Consider the following 17,425-nt stretch of genomic DNA (forward strand, 5'->3'; position numbering starts at 1 on the left):
AGCAAGCTGCCAGGGGTTATCGCAGTATCTATTACAACTGTGTGTCGTTTATATAATTAAAAAATTAGTAAGCATGTCCTTGATCGGAGAGCAGATCACTGCGTAACTGAGCACTGCCACGTCATTGTTGTGTCAGTGGCTAGATTGTGTTTACAATCAAATGAATGCCAAATGGCGAGACCTTCATGTCCGCAGGTTGGCAAGAAAAGCACCGAGAGGATTCCACAGGAAAATACTCCATTCACGCTATGTGTTCCAAAAAGATGTGAAGACCGTGTCACTGCTGTTCAATACTAGAAAATGATGGGAGAGTTGAGATACCACGAGAGCACATGGGAGTGTCATCACGTTGAACTCAACATACTTTGTGTTTCAGAAAAACACCTTGCGTCATAGTAAATAAGACTGCTAATTCAAATTTCACAGGTTTTACTGTTAGACTGCTAACATTGGTGGCCCCCGCAACAAAAGAGCCTTTCCTGGTATAGACATCCTTATGTAGGCCCCTCCCACACGGACACTGGGCTCAGCCATGTGATTTGCTTTGATCAACAGGATATTAACAACATGATGCAAGAAGAGGCTCGATTAGTGTTGTACATTGTTGGCCTATCCCGTCAGGATCTTTGCACTTAGAGCCAGTCACCATGCTAAAAAGAAGCCTAAGATAGTTACGTGTAGAGAGAGAGGGAGGGAGGGAGAAAGAGAGGTCCCAGCCTTGCAGATATTCCTACCAAGGAGCCAGAAATGTGAGTATAAAACCTTGGATGTACCAGGCCCAATCACCAGCCCCAAGAGACTGAACAATGATCAGCAGATGAGCCATCCAGCTTAGCCCCAGTCAACCCACTTAATTCTGAGAGGCAATAAAAGGATTATTTTTTAATCCACTAAGTATCTGGAGTAGTTTGTTACACAGCAATAAATAACTGAACCAAGTATGCGTATGAAAAGAACTATGCGGTGGATGCCTGGGTGGCTCAGTTGGTTAAGCGTCTGCCTTCGGCTCAGGTCAGATCCCAGGGTCGTGGCATTGAGCTCTGCGTCAGGCTCCCTGCTCAGTGGGGAGTCTGCTTCTCCCTCTCCCTCTGCCCCTCCCCCTGGCTCATGCTCTCTCTCTCAAATAAATAAAATATTTTAAAAAAGGACTATGTGCATAGGGTATTTATATGAGCTTGTGGCTATTCGAGTCTTATAGGTATTTGAGTCTCATAATAATGTTTTAAGTCAACATTGAGTAATCTAATCTTTTAAAAAGGGGATCATACATTTGTCTAATGTTAGGGACAATGTGTGTTTCTATTGTTGCATGGTCTCAAAAGAGCTCAGGGACAAAAATGGCAGTCCACCAGCAGCAGAAACACATGATCTTGCTAACCTCACTTTGTTTTCAATCCCCTCTTTCTTTCAACCCTATTTTGCACCATTAAAAAAAAATCTTTTAATATGTGTATTTGGGGAAACCTACTTACATTCCTTCTATCCCAGGCAGGAAATACATAAACACATATACACACTGCCAACTAATATCATTCTGACCTAAGCACTAAGGGTTACAAAGAGAGCCATAAAATAACCTAAACCCAAAGACTAATTGTTTCCTAGAAAAATGAAGGGAAAGCCTTTTAGAGCTACACAAAAGGAGGCTTCCCAATCTTAGAACCACCTACAAAACCGAACACTGAAAATATACTTTCCTTCCTCCAAAGATGCCTTCTGCTTGCTCTTCAATGTGTTCAAAGTCAAGAGTACCTGAAAAGTTAGAGAACATAGGTTCAGATGTAGAAAGGTCTAAAAAAACGGGCTGTTGGTGAACTTTCCCAAAAACAGCCTTGCCCCGCCCCTACATTAACTTCAAGTCTTCTAGAATCTTATCTTGTAAAACTGTGGAGCCAGGTCAACCCAGATCACACTGCCCAGTGGCTCTGGTGTGCACTGTTCCACATTTCTGCCAGTTTTCTACCGACTCACTAACCCCTTAGTAGAGCAGAGTGATGACCTCATGCCAAGGAAGCTCAGGCCTTGATAGGTGGAATTATGTCTATCACCACCACCTTTCCCTGTACACTTCATCACTATTTCTTGGGCAGGGAAAAACTTCCATCATGAGTAAAAGTTGCTGGTGGACAATACATTTTCTTAGAGGGTTTTGTTTGTTTTTTTGGCATTTCATGTAACCACAACACTACAACCCTCACCTGTCTTATGACTAAGGCACTCCAAGATGGAAGGAAACAAGACCTAACCCAGGAGAGATCAAAACTCTTTCAATTATTCTTTTGTTCAAAAAGGATAACTTCCAGGATTTTGTTCTCAATTACAATAATCTTCAAAATATTCATATTTTACCCTTTCTGTAGAATGTACTGTTGGAATCCCCAGCTTTTATTAGACCCACACCCCATTCTATGGCTGAAATCCCATTGCGGAATCACTAACCTGGTACATTACTTGGCCCCTCTTGGCTGCTATTTCCGGAGGATGTTTCTGAAGTCTGGGAATTGCTTTCATCAAACTCTCGCTTAAATATACACAGGAGGCAGGAGATCCTATAATCCAACCTCACATTCAAAATAAACTAAAGATTCAAGTGGAAATGGAAACAGATTGGTTACATTAGCATACCACCTGTAACACTTTGCCAAGCCACTGCACTCTGGCTGGGCCTGGTATCTGTTGCATCAATTACCTTAAGCACTAAGTGAGCCAAATATTTGGCTTAGAATTCAACAATTACTTTAACAACAGACTTCCATGGGGTATATCAAGCCTGTCCACAGCACCTTAGCTTCTAGTGCAAACTTCAACATCCAGACAATTTAATAATTGGAACAATAAATCACTCACTCCCTCCTCCATCCTCTATAAAACATTACTTCAGCAAGTAGTAAATGCCAATTCTGGGCCTTGAGAAGGGTGAAATTGGCTGCTTTAATTTAAAAGAATTAACAGAGAAAAATATGTTTTTCCTACTAGAAATTAGCTTGGTCCCTATTTTTCATTTGAGATGGTTTCCTTTGATTTATATACCAACACTTGGGTTCCCTCTTCATTCACTTCCTAGATTCTTTTGCCCTCTACTCTGTAGCAAGGTTACCTTTTCCCTGATTGTTGCTAGAGCCAAAAAAAAAAAAAAAAAAATCAACCACAATCCCGTTATTTGAGGACCTTAGTGACATTCTCCCTTCCATTCTCTCCTCGTCTCTGCCTTGCCCTCTTGGTGACCTTACCCAGTCCCAGGGCAGTCACCTCTCCCAGACTGAGACACTACCTTGGCTTGCCTTCTGAGCTCTTGGTCATTGTTTGCTACTGACTACTGGACATCCCATTTGGGGGTCTTCCCAGAGTCTCAAATCTAATCAGAGACGAAGTCCTACTGGTGGTCCCACTTCCACCACTTCTCCTGGATTTCTCCCGACTATCACTTACCCCTGCTCACATCCTCCTTATCTCTTGCCTTGCCATCACCAGATCCACCTCCCAAAGGTGTTTATTCTTACATTAGTCCCCTGTATAAAAATCCTCAAAGGCTCACTAGAGAATAAAGTCCTAACACTTGAGGCACCCAGAACTCTCTAGAACCTGGCCTGGTCCTCCCTTCCAACCTCATTTCTGACAACCTCCGTTCCACACACTCTAGGTCTCTAAGGGGAACTTAGAGGGGGAGGTGCTATGGTCCCGTGTGATGTCATGCCCTCATTCAACCTGCTCCAAGTTCAAGGGGACTTGAGAATGTCCCCTTGTTTCTATACTATAAATCCTGTCCATGCTTAAAAGTGCAGATGAAATCTTACCTCCTCTGTAAAAACCTTCTCTGGTGCTTACTAAATAGATCACATGACCCACTCCCAGGAGAACACTTTTCTCAGAGTTTCATTTCCTTATTTTCCTATTAGACTGTCTCTTGTAGATATAGTCTCTGTCCAAATCATCTGTGCATTCCTCCTAGTGCCCAGCAAAGTGCCTTGCATATGGTGGGGGCTCGTAAGTATTTGCTGAAACAATGACTCCATAGACCAATTGTTCTAAGATAAGGACAGCGAGAGGACCTGAAGGTGTGATCAAGGTTTACGCTGCATCACTGCTGATACACAGTCATGACACTAATGTACTTGGGACGCATAAGCCACAGCCTAAGAAGTCCTTCTCAACTTTTGGTCAGGCAAAAATTCAATGAGATTTCTTCTGAGTCATTCTCTATGGCCTTAACTATTTGAGGACTCTCATGAATGCTTTCTAACTATTGATAAAATGTGATTTCAGATTCAAAATACAAATTCTTAAATCTATAAACACTGATAATCACCTACTACATGTTCTGGGGTTGGCATTAGGCAGCATGGGATAAAAGAGAAAAGTGGTAACAGTGTTCTTTTCATTAAGGAGCAAATGATTTTGTTGATGAATAAAAATGACCTACACGAGCAGAAAGGGGAAAACACAGGAGGGTTCTCATACCTAAGACCAATCCCTCTCTTCAGCAGACTGGCTCCCATACCTCCTTTTGCCCACGCAAGGTCTTCAATCCTATAATTATCTTCTCTCTCCTATGTCAACAACTTGTCCCTCTCTAGCTGACTATTCCATTCTGCATACAAACTTGCTACAAACTCCCAACTTAAAAAAAATACTACAACAAAAACTTCCTGTGACCAACAATCACCCTTCAGGCACCTCTCCATTTCTCTGTGCATTTTATAGCAAATACACTCAAAAGAGTTGTTTGCACTTACTCCCTGATTCATCTTCTCCTGTTCCCTCTTGAACCCAACCTATTCCAAAACTTCAGGGTCTTCTCACTGCTGTTCCCCCTGCCTCAGAGACTTTTCCTAGATATCCACATGCTAGCTTCCTCACTTCATTTGGGTCTCTGATCACGTCGCCTTACTAGAGAAGCCCTGTCTGACAACCCCATCAAAAACAGTATCCCTGATCCCCACCCCCTGGTGGCCTCCAAACCATCCTGACCCTCCTTTAGATTTTAGCATCTTTAGCACTTACCGCTATCTGACACAGTATACCTGTTTAATATGCCTATGACTCCTACCAAAATGCAGGCTCTTTAGAATCAGGAATTTAATCTATGCTGTTCAGTGCTGGATCTCCGATGCTTAAAAGTACTTGACACAGAATCAGTTTCAATAAATATTTGTTGAATAAATGAATGAAAAACGAAGGGAGGGAGGGAGGCAGGTGTTGCCAAGTTAATGGAGCCTTAAACTAGTTATGAACGATAAGCAAGGAATCCAGCTTCATGTAGAAGCCTAACTAAGTGAATTAGCTTGGGTGAAGACATAGAGGGCAAGGATTATGAAAAGCTAAGGTAACTACAGGAAATTCTGTCATGGCTGGAGGGACAAAGGCACATCGGGGAGGGGTATGAGATGATAGTAGAAGGATGAATACAGCTGGTTCATAAATGGCACTCAACAATGAGCTAAGAATTTATCTCCATTCTCTCCCCAGAAGGTCTAGGGCTTTATAAAAGCAGGGACACAAACCAGATGGTAGCCCTGTGAGCACACTCCTCTCCGCCTCTGACTGACGGTTACCTGGAGTATTTCGATGATCTTCAACTTGGTGTCCATGACCATGATGTCCTCCTTCTCTGGCTCTGCCTGCTTCACGTTGCCTTCAGGGGCGGCAGCCATGGGAGTCATGGGTAAAAAGCCTCCTCCCCGAAGCACCACCTGGGTCATCAGCTCTCCAACCCCGTGGATGGACCGCATTACATTACTGCCTAGGAAGGGCCAGGACAGACCTCAGTCATGACAACATTTCGGGAGACTGCTTTCAGGTGCCTGGCAGGGGGCACAGGCTCGAGCATATTATTTAACAAGTCCCTGTTCCGACACATTCTCAGGACCCTAGGAACCAGAAAAGGTTAATACCCATCAAAAATTTGGGGATTCAGGAGTAGCGGAAAATACATGGGCTTTGAAATCCCCAAAGGGGCATTTTTGTGCATTAATTCACCGGCCAAATTTCACATGCTTGTTGCTATGCACAAGATTAGGGGTACAGGAGTTAACAAGGCACAAACTGAGTGCTGCTACTAACACTGATTTTGAGTACACTGGATTACCTCTGAGGCTCAGTTTCTCCATCTCTAAAATGAGAATAAAAGAGCTCAATCAGAGGATGAGATGGTGAAAAATATGTGAAATAACAGCACAAGACCTGACAGATAGAGGGAGGTAAGGAGATGTACTCTTTCTCTTCTAGCTATAGAGACAAGTTCAACAATTATCCAGACATGAGTACCTAGTACGTGCCCACTCTGACCCTAAAACAGAGGAAAAAAATACACATACAAAGGCAAATTTTCCTATTCACAGACTGGAAATACAAGTTTGGATTTTATTTCATCATATGCTAATATCATCATTAAATGCCTCACAACACATCGAATATGAGGGTAGGACATGTGTTCTTCAGAGATAAGCATTCAATTTGTTAGATAACTTTCAAATGGTTTGGCAAAATAGACACATAGACTCATATATAAATCTAAAGGAAATCGAGCAAAATGTGAATAATCAAGGACCCAAAGTTGTGGATCTATAGGTGTCTGCTGTGCTATTCTTTCAGCTTTGCTTTTTGTTTGAAAATGTCCATAATGGGGGCGCCTGGGTGGCTCAGTCGGTTAAGCATCTACCTTCGGCTCAGGTCATAATCCTGGGATCAAGCCCCGCATCGGGTTCCTTGCTCAGCAGGGAGTCTGCTTCTCTCCTGCTTGCTACTTGCCACGCCGCACCCCCCCTCCACTGGCTTCTGTGTGCTCTCTCTCTGCTCTCATTATCTCAAATAAATAAATAAAATTTAAAAATAAAAAAAGGAGGGCGCCTGGGTGGCTCAGTTGGTTAAGCGACTGCCTTCGGCTCAGGTCATGATCCTGGAGTCCCGGGATCGAGTCCCGCATAGGGCTCCCTGCTCAGCAGGGAGTCTGCTTCTCCCTCTGATCTTCCTCCTTCTCATGCTGTCTCTCATTCTCTCTCTCTCAAATAAATAAATAAAATCTTAAAAAAAAATAAGAAATAAAATAAAAATAAAAAAAGGAAATATCCATAATGAAAAGCTCAGAAGAAAAGGACAAAGAGAGGACAGGACCTCACAAGGAAACACATGACAAGAGTAGTAAGGGGAGAGCCTGGGAGGACTTGTCCCAAGCATGTGGGTGCCAGCAAATTCCACTCCTCTACTTTGCTGCAACATTCCTACCTTTATTCTCTTCTCCTTTTGCCATCTTGCTAATGGGGAAGATGGTTGTCACGTGCACGCAGTCCAGTATGGCCAGGAGGATTTTGGTTAATCGAAGAAGGTCAGAGAAGTTGTAGAAACCAAAGTATATGAGATTCCTAGCTAAATTTACAACCTGTTACATTAAAACAAAAGAGAGAGAGAGAGAGATGGTATTTCATAAACTGTACCCTTCAGTTTGATGTTGACTAGCTGATAAATGACTAATTCTGACCCTCATTATGGTAAGAGAAGGCATATACTTTGCTTGTCATTTCTGATCAAATTTCATTTTGTTTCATAGGAGAAAAAAATAAGAAACAAAAAACTGCAAAGCTACTGACCTATTTCAATAACTAGCCAATCAACAACTGACCTAATCATGTGTCTGTGCAGCTTCCCAAAGGTATTACAGGGCCAGCCACTTTATAGGCAAAGAGAACACAGGTAACAATATTGCAATTCTCAGAAATAGAACTCCTCACAAGGAAAGGTGGTCTCAAAGAGAAACATTTTAACTCAAAGGTAACAAGGATTTATGTACCTCAAATGATTAATCTGTGACAGATCCCAAACACAGTCTGTTTCTTTCCTGCCATTTTTAAGATAATGTACAGAATATACCTAATATTCTATCGTTTTACATGATACAATTCACTCTGGGCGGTACTTCTAAGAGCTCAACTACCATTAAGCCAAGTGACTGGTAACAGTTCTATTTTATTCTGGAACAAAATTGAGCTGAATTCCTTTTTATTACAAAACTAGAGTCTCATGATAGAAATCACCACATGCTAAAATATTATCTATTTACCCAATAGAAGAACGACCAATGAAAAGCAGATAAAAGATCATTTCATCAGGAATTACCTCAAAGGTAAGCTTATTTTTCTCCTTATCAGAGAAAGGAAACCTCTGACAAACCACATCTCTTAAATACTCCTCCACAAATTCCATGGTCTGTGCAAATCTCTCCTTAATCTCATCTTTGGAAGTTCCACTACTATCATAGCTAAAAGAAAAGGAAAAAGAAAAGGAAATCAAATTCCAAGATCTTTGCACTTAGGCCTTCCCCAGCTGCTCCGGCCGCAAAGCCAAGAATCCCTCCCCAACACCTCGTATCCCACCTTCTGTCCTCACTTTATTTTTTCCTCCTTAGCACCTATCACCAAGATATGGAATCATTTATCTTGTTTGTATCTCTTTTCCCCACTAGTGTAGAGATAGTGTTCTGGTTGGTTCACGATACCTTACTTAGGGCTGACACAAAGTAGAGACACATATTTGTTGAATTAAAAAAAGGCACAAGATATAAAAAATATAATCATGCCATCTTTTGCATTCTTCCAAAAAAAAAAGGTAGTATTTGCCACACACTTTTTAAGCTTAATGAAAAAAAAAAAAGACTTCACCTTGCTTCTATGATTTAACTAGACCTAACCTGACCATAAGTGGTTTGTCTACCATGACACCAAACATTATGAGGTTTTAAAACAACATGAGGTCTTGGCAGGGAGAAGGAGCCAGGCTCACTCATCAATGGCGATCTCTGAGGGAATCTCAGACCACAGGCGGGCGTATTTCACGGGAGTGACTTGTTCCTGGGGATCTCGGTCCACGTGCATATGAAGCATGAGACGGCAGAAGGATGCCCTTAGGTCATAGGGCAGGTTCTCATCAGACATGCAGCGGAGAATGAGATCGACATCCAGCTGGCCTGATATGTCATTGATGGCCAGGTACTGGCGGTCTAGACACATCCTAGCAAAAAGGTTCAACTGATACCTGGAGAAAGGTAAAGTTATAGGAAGAAATCAGAATTCATTGAGGATGAATGGAAACACAGCAGGACAGTCCAGATAGACCCAACTTTCATAGGAGTGACATTTGGTCACCTGAACTTTGACATGCTTAAATGGCTTCTGTACCAGGCCAATAAAAGAACAGTTCAAGCTACACCACTGGTCATACGTGTCCACCCTGTTGAGTTGGGAGTAATTACGCGACTACTTGATTCCATTTTGCCCTTGTTTATTTTATGAAATAAATGGGGGAAAATGTTACATCTAAAATGGTTGTCTATTTCTTCAGCTGTTTTTTTATACAGTATAAAGACCATGTAGGAAATGTTAAAGGTATCTCCCATGTTGAGTCTAATCAGAAATTTTATAATACTCTTAGGATCTTATCTCATATAAGCCTACACTTTGACTTCTACATGAAAAACATGGTGTGTTGGGGCGCCTGGGTGGCTCAGTGGTTAAGCGTCTGCCTTCGGCTCAGGTCATGATCCCAGGGTCCTGGGATCGAGCCCCACATAGGGCTCCTTGCTTGGCAGGAAGCCTGCTTCTCCTTCTCCCACTCCCCCTGCTTGTGTTCCCTCTCTCGCCGTGTCTCTCTGTCAAATAAAATCTTTAAAAAAAAAAAGAAAAGAAAAACATGGTGTGCAAAGTAGGGGACTCGTCCAAATGCTTCCTCATCCAACTACATGTGATCTTTGTCACCCTCCATACCGGACCAGGGAAGCATGCTTTCTCATTCACCCTAAAAGACTAAACAACTTCTCATGTGAAATAAGCCAGCCACTAGCTTCCAAAGTGGCAAATATTGGCTTCTGAATCTAAAATCCTATTTGTTGTCAATAACCACGAGTTGAAAATAGTCTCAATCTCACTAGATACCAGTGAATGCAGATTAAAACATGATTCTATTTCATGCTTGTAAAATTAACACAGGTTAAAAAGCTTCAGAATATTCAGAACTAGCAAAGCCCAGGAGAAACAAAGTTCTCATTTACAGCTGGTGGGAGTGTGTTCCAAAATACCCAACCCAGGATTGCTGAGTAAAGTTTAAAAATATGTATCCTTGCCACTTCAACAATTCCACTCTTGATGTGAAATGGAAACTCTCATTCATAGGCACACTTTTTTTTTTTTTTAAGATTTTATTTATTTATTTGAGAGAGAGAATGAGAGACAGAGAGCATGAGAGGGGGGAGGGTCAGAGGGAGAAGCAGACTCCCTGCCGAGCAGGGAGCCCGATGCGGGACTCAATCCCGGGACTCCAGGATCATGACCTGAGCCGAAGGCAGTCGCTTAACCAACTGAGCCACCCAGGCGCCCCCCTTTTTTTTTTTTTTAAGATTTTATTTATTTATTTGAGAGAGAGAGAATGAGAGACAGATAGCAAGAGAGGGAAGAGGGTCAGAGGGAGAAGCAGACTCCCTGCCGAGCAGGGAGCCCAATGCGGGACTCAATCCAGGGACTCCAGGATCACGACCTGAGCCGAAGGCAGTCGCTTAACCAACTGAGCCACCCAGGCGCCCCATAGGCACACTTTTGAATAAGGATGTTCCCTGACATGAAAAGCTAAACCGTGGCATACAATGGAATATCAAAGAGCGATGAAAACGTGGCATCATAAAATGGATTACTGCTCAGCTGTCAAAATTAGGCCGATCTACCTCCATTACCACGAACACATTTCAGAAGCAACACAGAATCAATCAGGCAGCCTTCAGAATGGAACAGTACAGCACCATTTACATACATTTCTAGTGTCAGGGAAAATACTCTGTATTTGTTATGAATGCACACTAATGTAGTAAAATTCGAACACACCGAGACGTGGAAGGGTACGCACCACAGACACAAATGGGAGGGAGGACAAAGGAACGCAGGAGGTAACAGGGTGCCGTAACCGCAAAGTTTTACTTATTAAAAAATGCCATGAGCACTTTGCCATCTCCCCTTCTCTTATCTTTGCAAGGTTTTTATTGGCTCTCCCCCCCTCCCCTTTTCTTCTCCATTGCCTTCCCTGAGGTGGCAGGGCCAGCAGGTTTTAAAACTGGGACCAGGGAGACCTTGGGGCTGAAGGAGGTAACCAGCAGAGGTGGACAGTGAGCAAACACGTATACACCAGGGCAAAGGCCAGCCAGGTTTCTCTGTTGCAGGATGGAGTTACGCACATGGAAATGTGAAGGCTGCAATAACCCCATGGGTGTTGGAATGGAAGTACTGATATGGACTCACGATTTCATTATATATTTGTACAGACAGATACAGAAATAGAAACATGGGTGCATGTATATAAATATGCATATATGTGTGAATACACACACTCATTTCCTAGCTCTGTCTGCAAAAGTTCTAGGAGGTTGGCACTGTTGTCTCTATTTTGCAGATTAAAGAACTGGGGCGTGCAGAGGTATGTAACCTGACCAAAGTCAAAAACCTCATATGCAGAAGGTCAGGATTTGAACCCAAGCAGTGTGACCATACAGTCTGACTCCTAACGACTACAATATGCATAAACTTCCTGTAAGGGGAAACCGTAACTAGGGGCTGATGCAAGCACACACTCTTCTGTCGGCCTGGCCACATCTGGAAATCAATTTTAGATACTTACTTAGCCCCGTAAGTATCAATGAAACCTCACACTCCCAACTCCTAAAATACACAGCATTTGCTAGACAGGTGACAACTCGTGGTTCCTTGCAGCCATCGGACAAACAAGCAATAAATTCTCCCTCAATTCTTTTCAGGGCACCCAAACCGAGCCCAGCAGGACTCCCTGTCACCTGTAGTAGCTGAGAACATCTCGGTCTTCCTTTTGTCCTTCTTTAGCATCCTGCGCCAGTTCCCTGACGCTCTTGCTGCGAATCTCCTTGCTGCTGTCCCTCCAGAAGAGCCACACCTCTTCTTCATCTTCTCCTGCCTCCAGAGCATTCTCTCCAGTAGAAACACCCTCAAATTCAAAACGAGAAAGAACCAACCTGGACAGTAAGAGGAAGAGGGAAAACTCATTATGTTGAAATCCTTGCTCGTGCTGGAATCTAGCTTCACTTTCAGCATGAAGATAAAATGAAAACCATTCCTTCCCTCAATGGCAGGATCACAAAGAGCCAAACATAAACTTCTTCATATACTTTATCCCAGTGGTTCTCAAGCAGGGTGACTTTGTCTGCCCTGTCCCCTCTCAAGGAGACATCTGGCAATGTCGGTGGACATTTTCACATTTCTGTTTGTCCCAATGGAGTGGGAGGGGTATAATGGGCACCTACTGGGTACAGGCCCAGGATGCTGCTAAATGCACAGGACAGTAACCCATGACAAACAATTATTCAGGCCCAAATGTCAAAATGCTCAAGTCGCATTAGTCCAAGCCCCAAATTAGTCACTTAGTTTTGTTTGTTGAAACAAACAAAAAAAATCACTAGCTCAGGGCCTAATTGAGTTTGGGATTTTGTTTTGATTTGTTTTTTCAACATTGGCCCTATTACTGGCACTGTACTTACCAGGAAACGGTTCCTTTGCTAAAAATGAATCACTACTATTACCAAAGTTTCTATACACCACTAAACACTTTTTGAACAGTGATAACTTAAAAAGCTCTGCCCTAGAGCGTCTTAATATCACCACTGAATTAGCACCTTCAAATTTTAAAACTGATTATCATACTTAAAGAACTTTAAGCTCTTAAAATGAAACTAAGTGTGTGCAAATGCTCTCTGGTGAATATATATCAGTTTTCAACCAGTGTGCAAAGTAAGTGCAGAGCAAACTTCATTTCCCTATCAAGGACCTTTGCCTCAGACAGATCCCATGCCAGCCCATCCGACTTCAGACCAAGTCTGAAGAAATCAAAGGGTTAAGTTCTATTAGTCAGGAGTGCAGGCATCCACTGGGCCACACATTCTCTACCTAAATCCCTTTCTCACCTGTATCTTAAATCCCAAGACCCCCACTCACTTGGTCTCAATCAGGATGTCGGCATTGGTTGGATTCAGCACAGCTTTACATATCAGTTCCTGGGTCACTGGGATCGATTTGTTCATGGACACACAGAGGTCGGAGAGATAATCTAAGAATCTGCCGAGAGAGAGAAAGCAAACAAGACATTTTCTGTAACCAGAGCAGAGGTTTGGCTCTTGGAGCCCAACTCTTTGCAAGTGGACGGATCCAACAGAGCATGCACCAAAGAAATCAGAGACAGTTTAGGTTTTGGTGCCAGTGTCTACGGCACCACCAGAAACCCAGTCACCATAAGAGAGGAAAGAAAGAAAGAAGCAAACGAGGAAAGATGACAGTGGCTAGGGCAGACGAGGAAGTGATGAGGCAAAAATGCACAAAACAGGGGTGCCTGGGTGGCTCAGTCATTAAGCGTCTGCCTTCAGCTCAGGTCATGATCCCAGGGTCCTGGGATCGAGCCCCGCATCGGGCTCCCTGCTCAGCAGGAAGCCTGCTTCTCCCTCTCCTATTCCCCCTGCTTGTATTCCCTCTCTCGCTGTGAAATAAATAAATAAAATCTTTAAAAAAAAAATGCACAAAACAAGATAAGGAAGAAGCTCACGTAAGGGAGCCGGGGGGAAGATGGAGGGGAAGCAGAGAGGCGAGGAAAGGCCCTGAGGCCTGAGTGCCCCAGCTGGAATCCCTGCTCTGATTCTCATTAATTATGTTCCCATATGCAGTGTGACCTAGGGAGGTTTCTGGACCTCGCTGTGCTTCACTCTTCTCATCTACAGCAGAGGGTAATGTATAACCTCAGGGAACTGTCCTGAGGATTAAATGAGATAATTCATGGCAAGTGCTGACTTAGTTCACTCCCAGGTACGTGAGAATGCTCCACAAATTTTACTTACCTCTGTGGGTGGGAGGAGTCATTTTACAACACTATCAGCTCTCCAGTGTGATCATTCACGGTAACTATATTATAAACTATTTCCCACTTCTAAAATGTTGTGGATCCCTTTTTTAAAGATTTTATTTATTTACTTGAGAGAAAGAGAGAGCAAGAGAGAGAGTACAAGCAGGGGGAAGGGCAGAAAGAGAGGGGAAGCAGACTCCCCGCTGAGCAGGAAGCCTGACATGGGGCTCGATCCCAGGACCCTGGGATCATGACCGAAGCCGAAGGAAGATGCTTAACCCACTGAGCCATTCAGGCGCCCTGATGTTGTGGATCTTAATCAGGAGAAGAGGGAAGAGAGTAAGAAGACAGGGAGATCCATGTAAATGAGAAAAAACAGAATTCTAACATAAAATAAAAACACTCAAGTAACAACTAAGTTTGCAAAAGACTCTTACTGATGATATTTGGGGGAGATGTTCTAACTGATAATCAGGGGGTGCTAAACAGTGACTGAGTGGCCAAAACTGTCATTTACTGTGCATCTACTAAGTACCAGGCACTTCCCATGCATCTATTCTCATTCAATTTTCATAACCATCCATTTAGCATAGAAGGAAATTAAAGCTCAAGGGGAAAGCGAAGGTCACCTAGCTGGTAAATATTAGAGCTAGGATTCCACTACGGGTCTATTCCAATACCATGTTCTTTCCACTGCTCACCCAAGAGCCTCTCAAGGCCGGCCTAAAAGAAATCTGTCACTGGCAGCCCTCAAAAAGGACACCTAGCCAAAAGCACCATGACTAGCTGAGCGCCTGCATCTTCAGTGCCCAGACAGCTTCCGCCGATCAGGCCCACTTCCGCCTCACCTGGGCTCCCTGTTCTTTCGCACCAGACTGACAAATGTGTCGATCTCAGCAGCGGTGATGTGTTTTTCCAGGAGTTTTCGGTTATTGTGAAGTAGGGCGGTGATCGTGTCTTCGGCCAACACATCATAGCCAATCTGCTTCTGCATGAAGCCAAACTGCTTGGCTATGTACTCCTTTTAAGGAAGAAAAGAGAGGTCAGCAGAAACAACAAAAGATATTAAGGTTAACCCAAAACTAAGGGAAGTAGCAACAGTCCCTGATGAAAATTATTTTTCATAAGGGAAATCCTAGTGGAGCATCTTTCCACAACTCTCTAATCTAGGACAGCAGCTGCAAACTCCCCCACATCCTTCATTCTACTAAACCCGCCACACAAATGTAATTAAGCAAATTATCCTGCATGTACAGATGGGCATTTTATTAAGTGCACAGGATAAATATTAATGTGGTGACTTATTTTCCTAAAAGGTCAAAGGCGGTTTTTCAGCTCTGATTTTATTACTAATTCAAGAGATTTAACTGTGCGTTACTGCTCTGTACTGCTGAATAAACATACTTAAGCCTACCTAGGTATTTAGAACAATATTACCCCATTCTGTTTTCTTTATCTGGGGTGAAAATACATTTTTATAGTCAATGGGTAGCAGGAGCAACTTAGGAATACCTAAGCCAGGCAATCAGATTCACAGAACATCTGAAAACACCTCTGGCTTCTCTCTTTGGGGATCAGACATGACATTCCATAAAAATATATGAGAACTCAGGGAAGCCTCTTGCAGATATTTGTTTGTTTCTATTCAAAGATATATCCCTTCCCAAGACAGACTATTTGTGTCCTGAAAGTTCTAGAAGCCCTTTAAACTCGGCTTAATTTTTTTTAATTAACTCCAAAATCCTAAAAAACTACTCAAGGTGTCCACAGTGGACACTGGCCACTTTTCAGCCCATGTTCAATAAGGATGCATGTTTGGGAATTCACCAGCCTTCAGGGACATACTACTGTCAAGCGGCATAGAATCTATAGATAAAAAGCAAAGACAATCAGTGTAGCAGCAGCGAGAGGGACTGGGTGTTTTCACGTAAAGCAAAATGTGCTGGCACACACCAGAGGCTCTGAGGCATCCTCATCTGAAGATGGCAGAGAGGAAGAGAATAAAATCTCTTTGGCACTATTGGAGTATGGTGTTTAACGCACTGCAGGTGGATTTAAAGCCACCGGACCACCCAAAGACCACCTGTCCACACTAATGAACACAGCATCATAGGTATAGGACACTCAATTTCAACAGTAGCAAAGGCCAAGTCAAAAGCTTAGCAATGCACGCTAACAAGGTTCCATCTGATACTTTAGAGCATTGCCTCAGCTTAACACTACCTTCATGACAAAACTTTAATTACAGGGGGAAGTTTAAATTTAAAGGCCAGATGTCATGGCAGTCAAAAGTTTACAAACAAAAGCCTTTCGTAACACAATGCAGAGCCTGGGAGTCAAGGTTATCAAAAGTGTCATCTGTGCACCTACAGTACTTCATGTCACAAAGTGCAGGGCTCCTCAAGCTCAGTACTACTGACTTTCAGGGCTGGATAACTGTTTGTTGTCTGGGGATGTCCTGTGCATTCCTGGACATTCCTTCTACCCACTAGATGTCAGCAGCACCTCCAAGTGGTGACACTCATAAGGGTCTCCCAACATTGCCAAGTATTTCCAGTTAGTCCCAGCTGAGAACTACTAAATGTGGCAACACAGTTCACAGGTTTCCTTAAAAATCTCAAACTGATGGGAACCCCCAGAGAGGTTAGAACCTTTATTTTATGGGGAGAGGACAATATAGACAGTGCCATGACATACACAAGGACTTTGAATATCATAAAACATGAGCCAAAACCAAAATAAAGTTACCAGCAGACATGGAGGATATGGAAGGGAGCAGGAAGCAAAGATTCTGCTCTACCTTTAATATAAACACATGCAATCACTTCCTTAAACCTTAAGGCAAGGTGCCATAAAAAACACTAGAAATGTCCAAAAAAAAAAAACACCTCACTGAAAGGTGGTTGCAGAAGGGGACTTCTCAGGTATTTTTCTTAGGGACTCTGTCTTTTTCTCAGGCTTGCAAAAATGTATTTCCTTTCTAAGCGCAAACTTAATAAACCATTCTCTCGCAATTAAGTAACAACAGATGTAAGACTTAAAACTCATGAGGCAAGTATATGAGCTTCAATCAATCCCGAATTCTAACCTGGTTTTTCCTGTAGTCTTGCTGGGAGTGTCTCAGGACCCTGTAGCAGAGCCGGCAGATATGTCTGAAAGGGGCATGCCGCTGGTCCCCAAGCTCCTCCAGCCGCAGCATGGGGCCATCGCCACAGTCCGTGAATGGGGCTTGTAACAACTTGAAGATCTGATTGTGAGAAAGAAGAACAGGCACTGCCATCATTTAGAGTGTTAATGGCTAGCCCTGTGTCCCAAACTAATATAAGCTCACAGGTGGCAGGCCTGCACTGGCAACTCTCTCTAGATCGACATCAATAATCTGAATATTATATGCAGTCCATCAACTGGGACTAGCTATTCACTGAAATCAGGCCACCTGGACCTAATTGGTCCTCAAGCACTTGCAAGTATGGTGTGAAGGGCAACAGTGAAGAGTACAGACTCTGGAATAACAGATTCTAGGTTGAAATCACACTCCCGC

General features: G+C 43.1%; 1 protein-coding gene across 2 annotated transcripts in view; it reads right to left on the bottom strand.

The window, feature by feature from the left end:
* Positions 1 to 17,425, bottom strand: part of ITPR1 (inositol 1,4,5-trisphosphate receptor type 1) — a 328,878-nt gene that overhangs the window by 154,629 nt on the left and 156,824 nt on the right. For both annotated transcript variants that reach the window (XM_034997067.1, XM_034997066.1), the window contains 10 exons: positions 16,973 to 17,131; positions 14,733 to 14,905; positions 12,990 to 13,109; positions 11,819 to 12,013; positions 8,773 to 9,024; positions 8,110 to 8,251; positions 7,222 to 7,375; positions 5,553 to 5,740; positions 2,440 to 2,578; positions 1,698 to 1,752 (listed from right to left, as the gene is read on the bottom strand). In XM_034997067.1, the coding sequence (XP_034852958.1) occupies positions 1,698 to 1,752; positions 2,440 to 2,578; positions 5,553 to 5,740; positions 7,222 to 7,375; positions 8,110 to 8,251; positions 8,773 to 9,024; positions 11,819 to 12,013; positions 12,990 to 13,109; positions 14,733 to 14,905; positions 16,973 to 17,131 (1,577 nt within the window). The remainder of the gene's footprint in view (positions 1 to 1,697; positions 1,753 to 2,439; positions 2,579 to 5,552; positions 5,741 to 7,221; positions 7,376 to 8,109; positions 8,252 to 8,772; positions 9,025 to 11,818; positions 12,014 to 12,989; positions 13,110 to 14,732; positions 14,906 to 16,972; positions 17,132 to 17,425) is intronic.

This window comes from Mirounga leonina, unplaced genomic scaffold (assembly GCF_011800145.1).
Source record: "Mirounga leonina isolate KUSES-001 unplaced genomic scaffold, KU_Mleo_1.0 Mir_94, whole genome shotgun sequence".
In the NCBI taxonomy this organism is placed as follows: Eukaryota; Metazoa; Chordata; class Mammalia; order Carnivora; family Phocidae; genus Mirounga; species Mirounga leonina.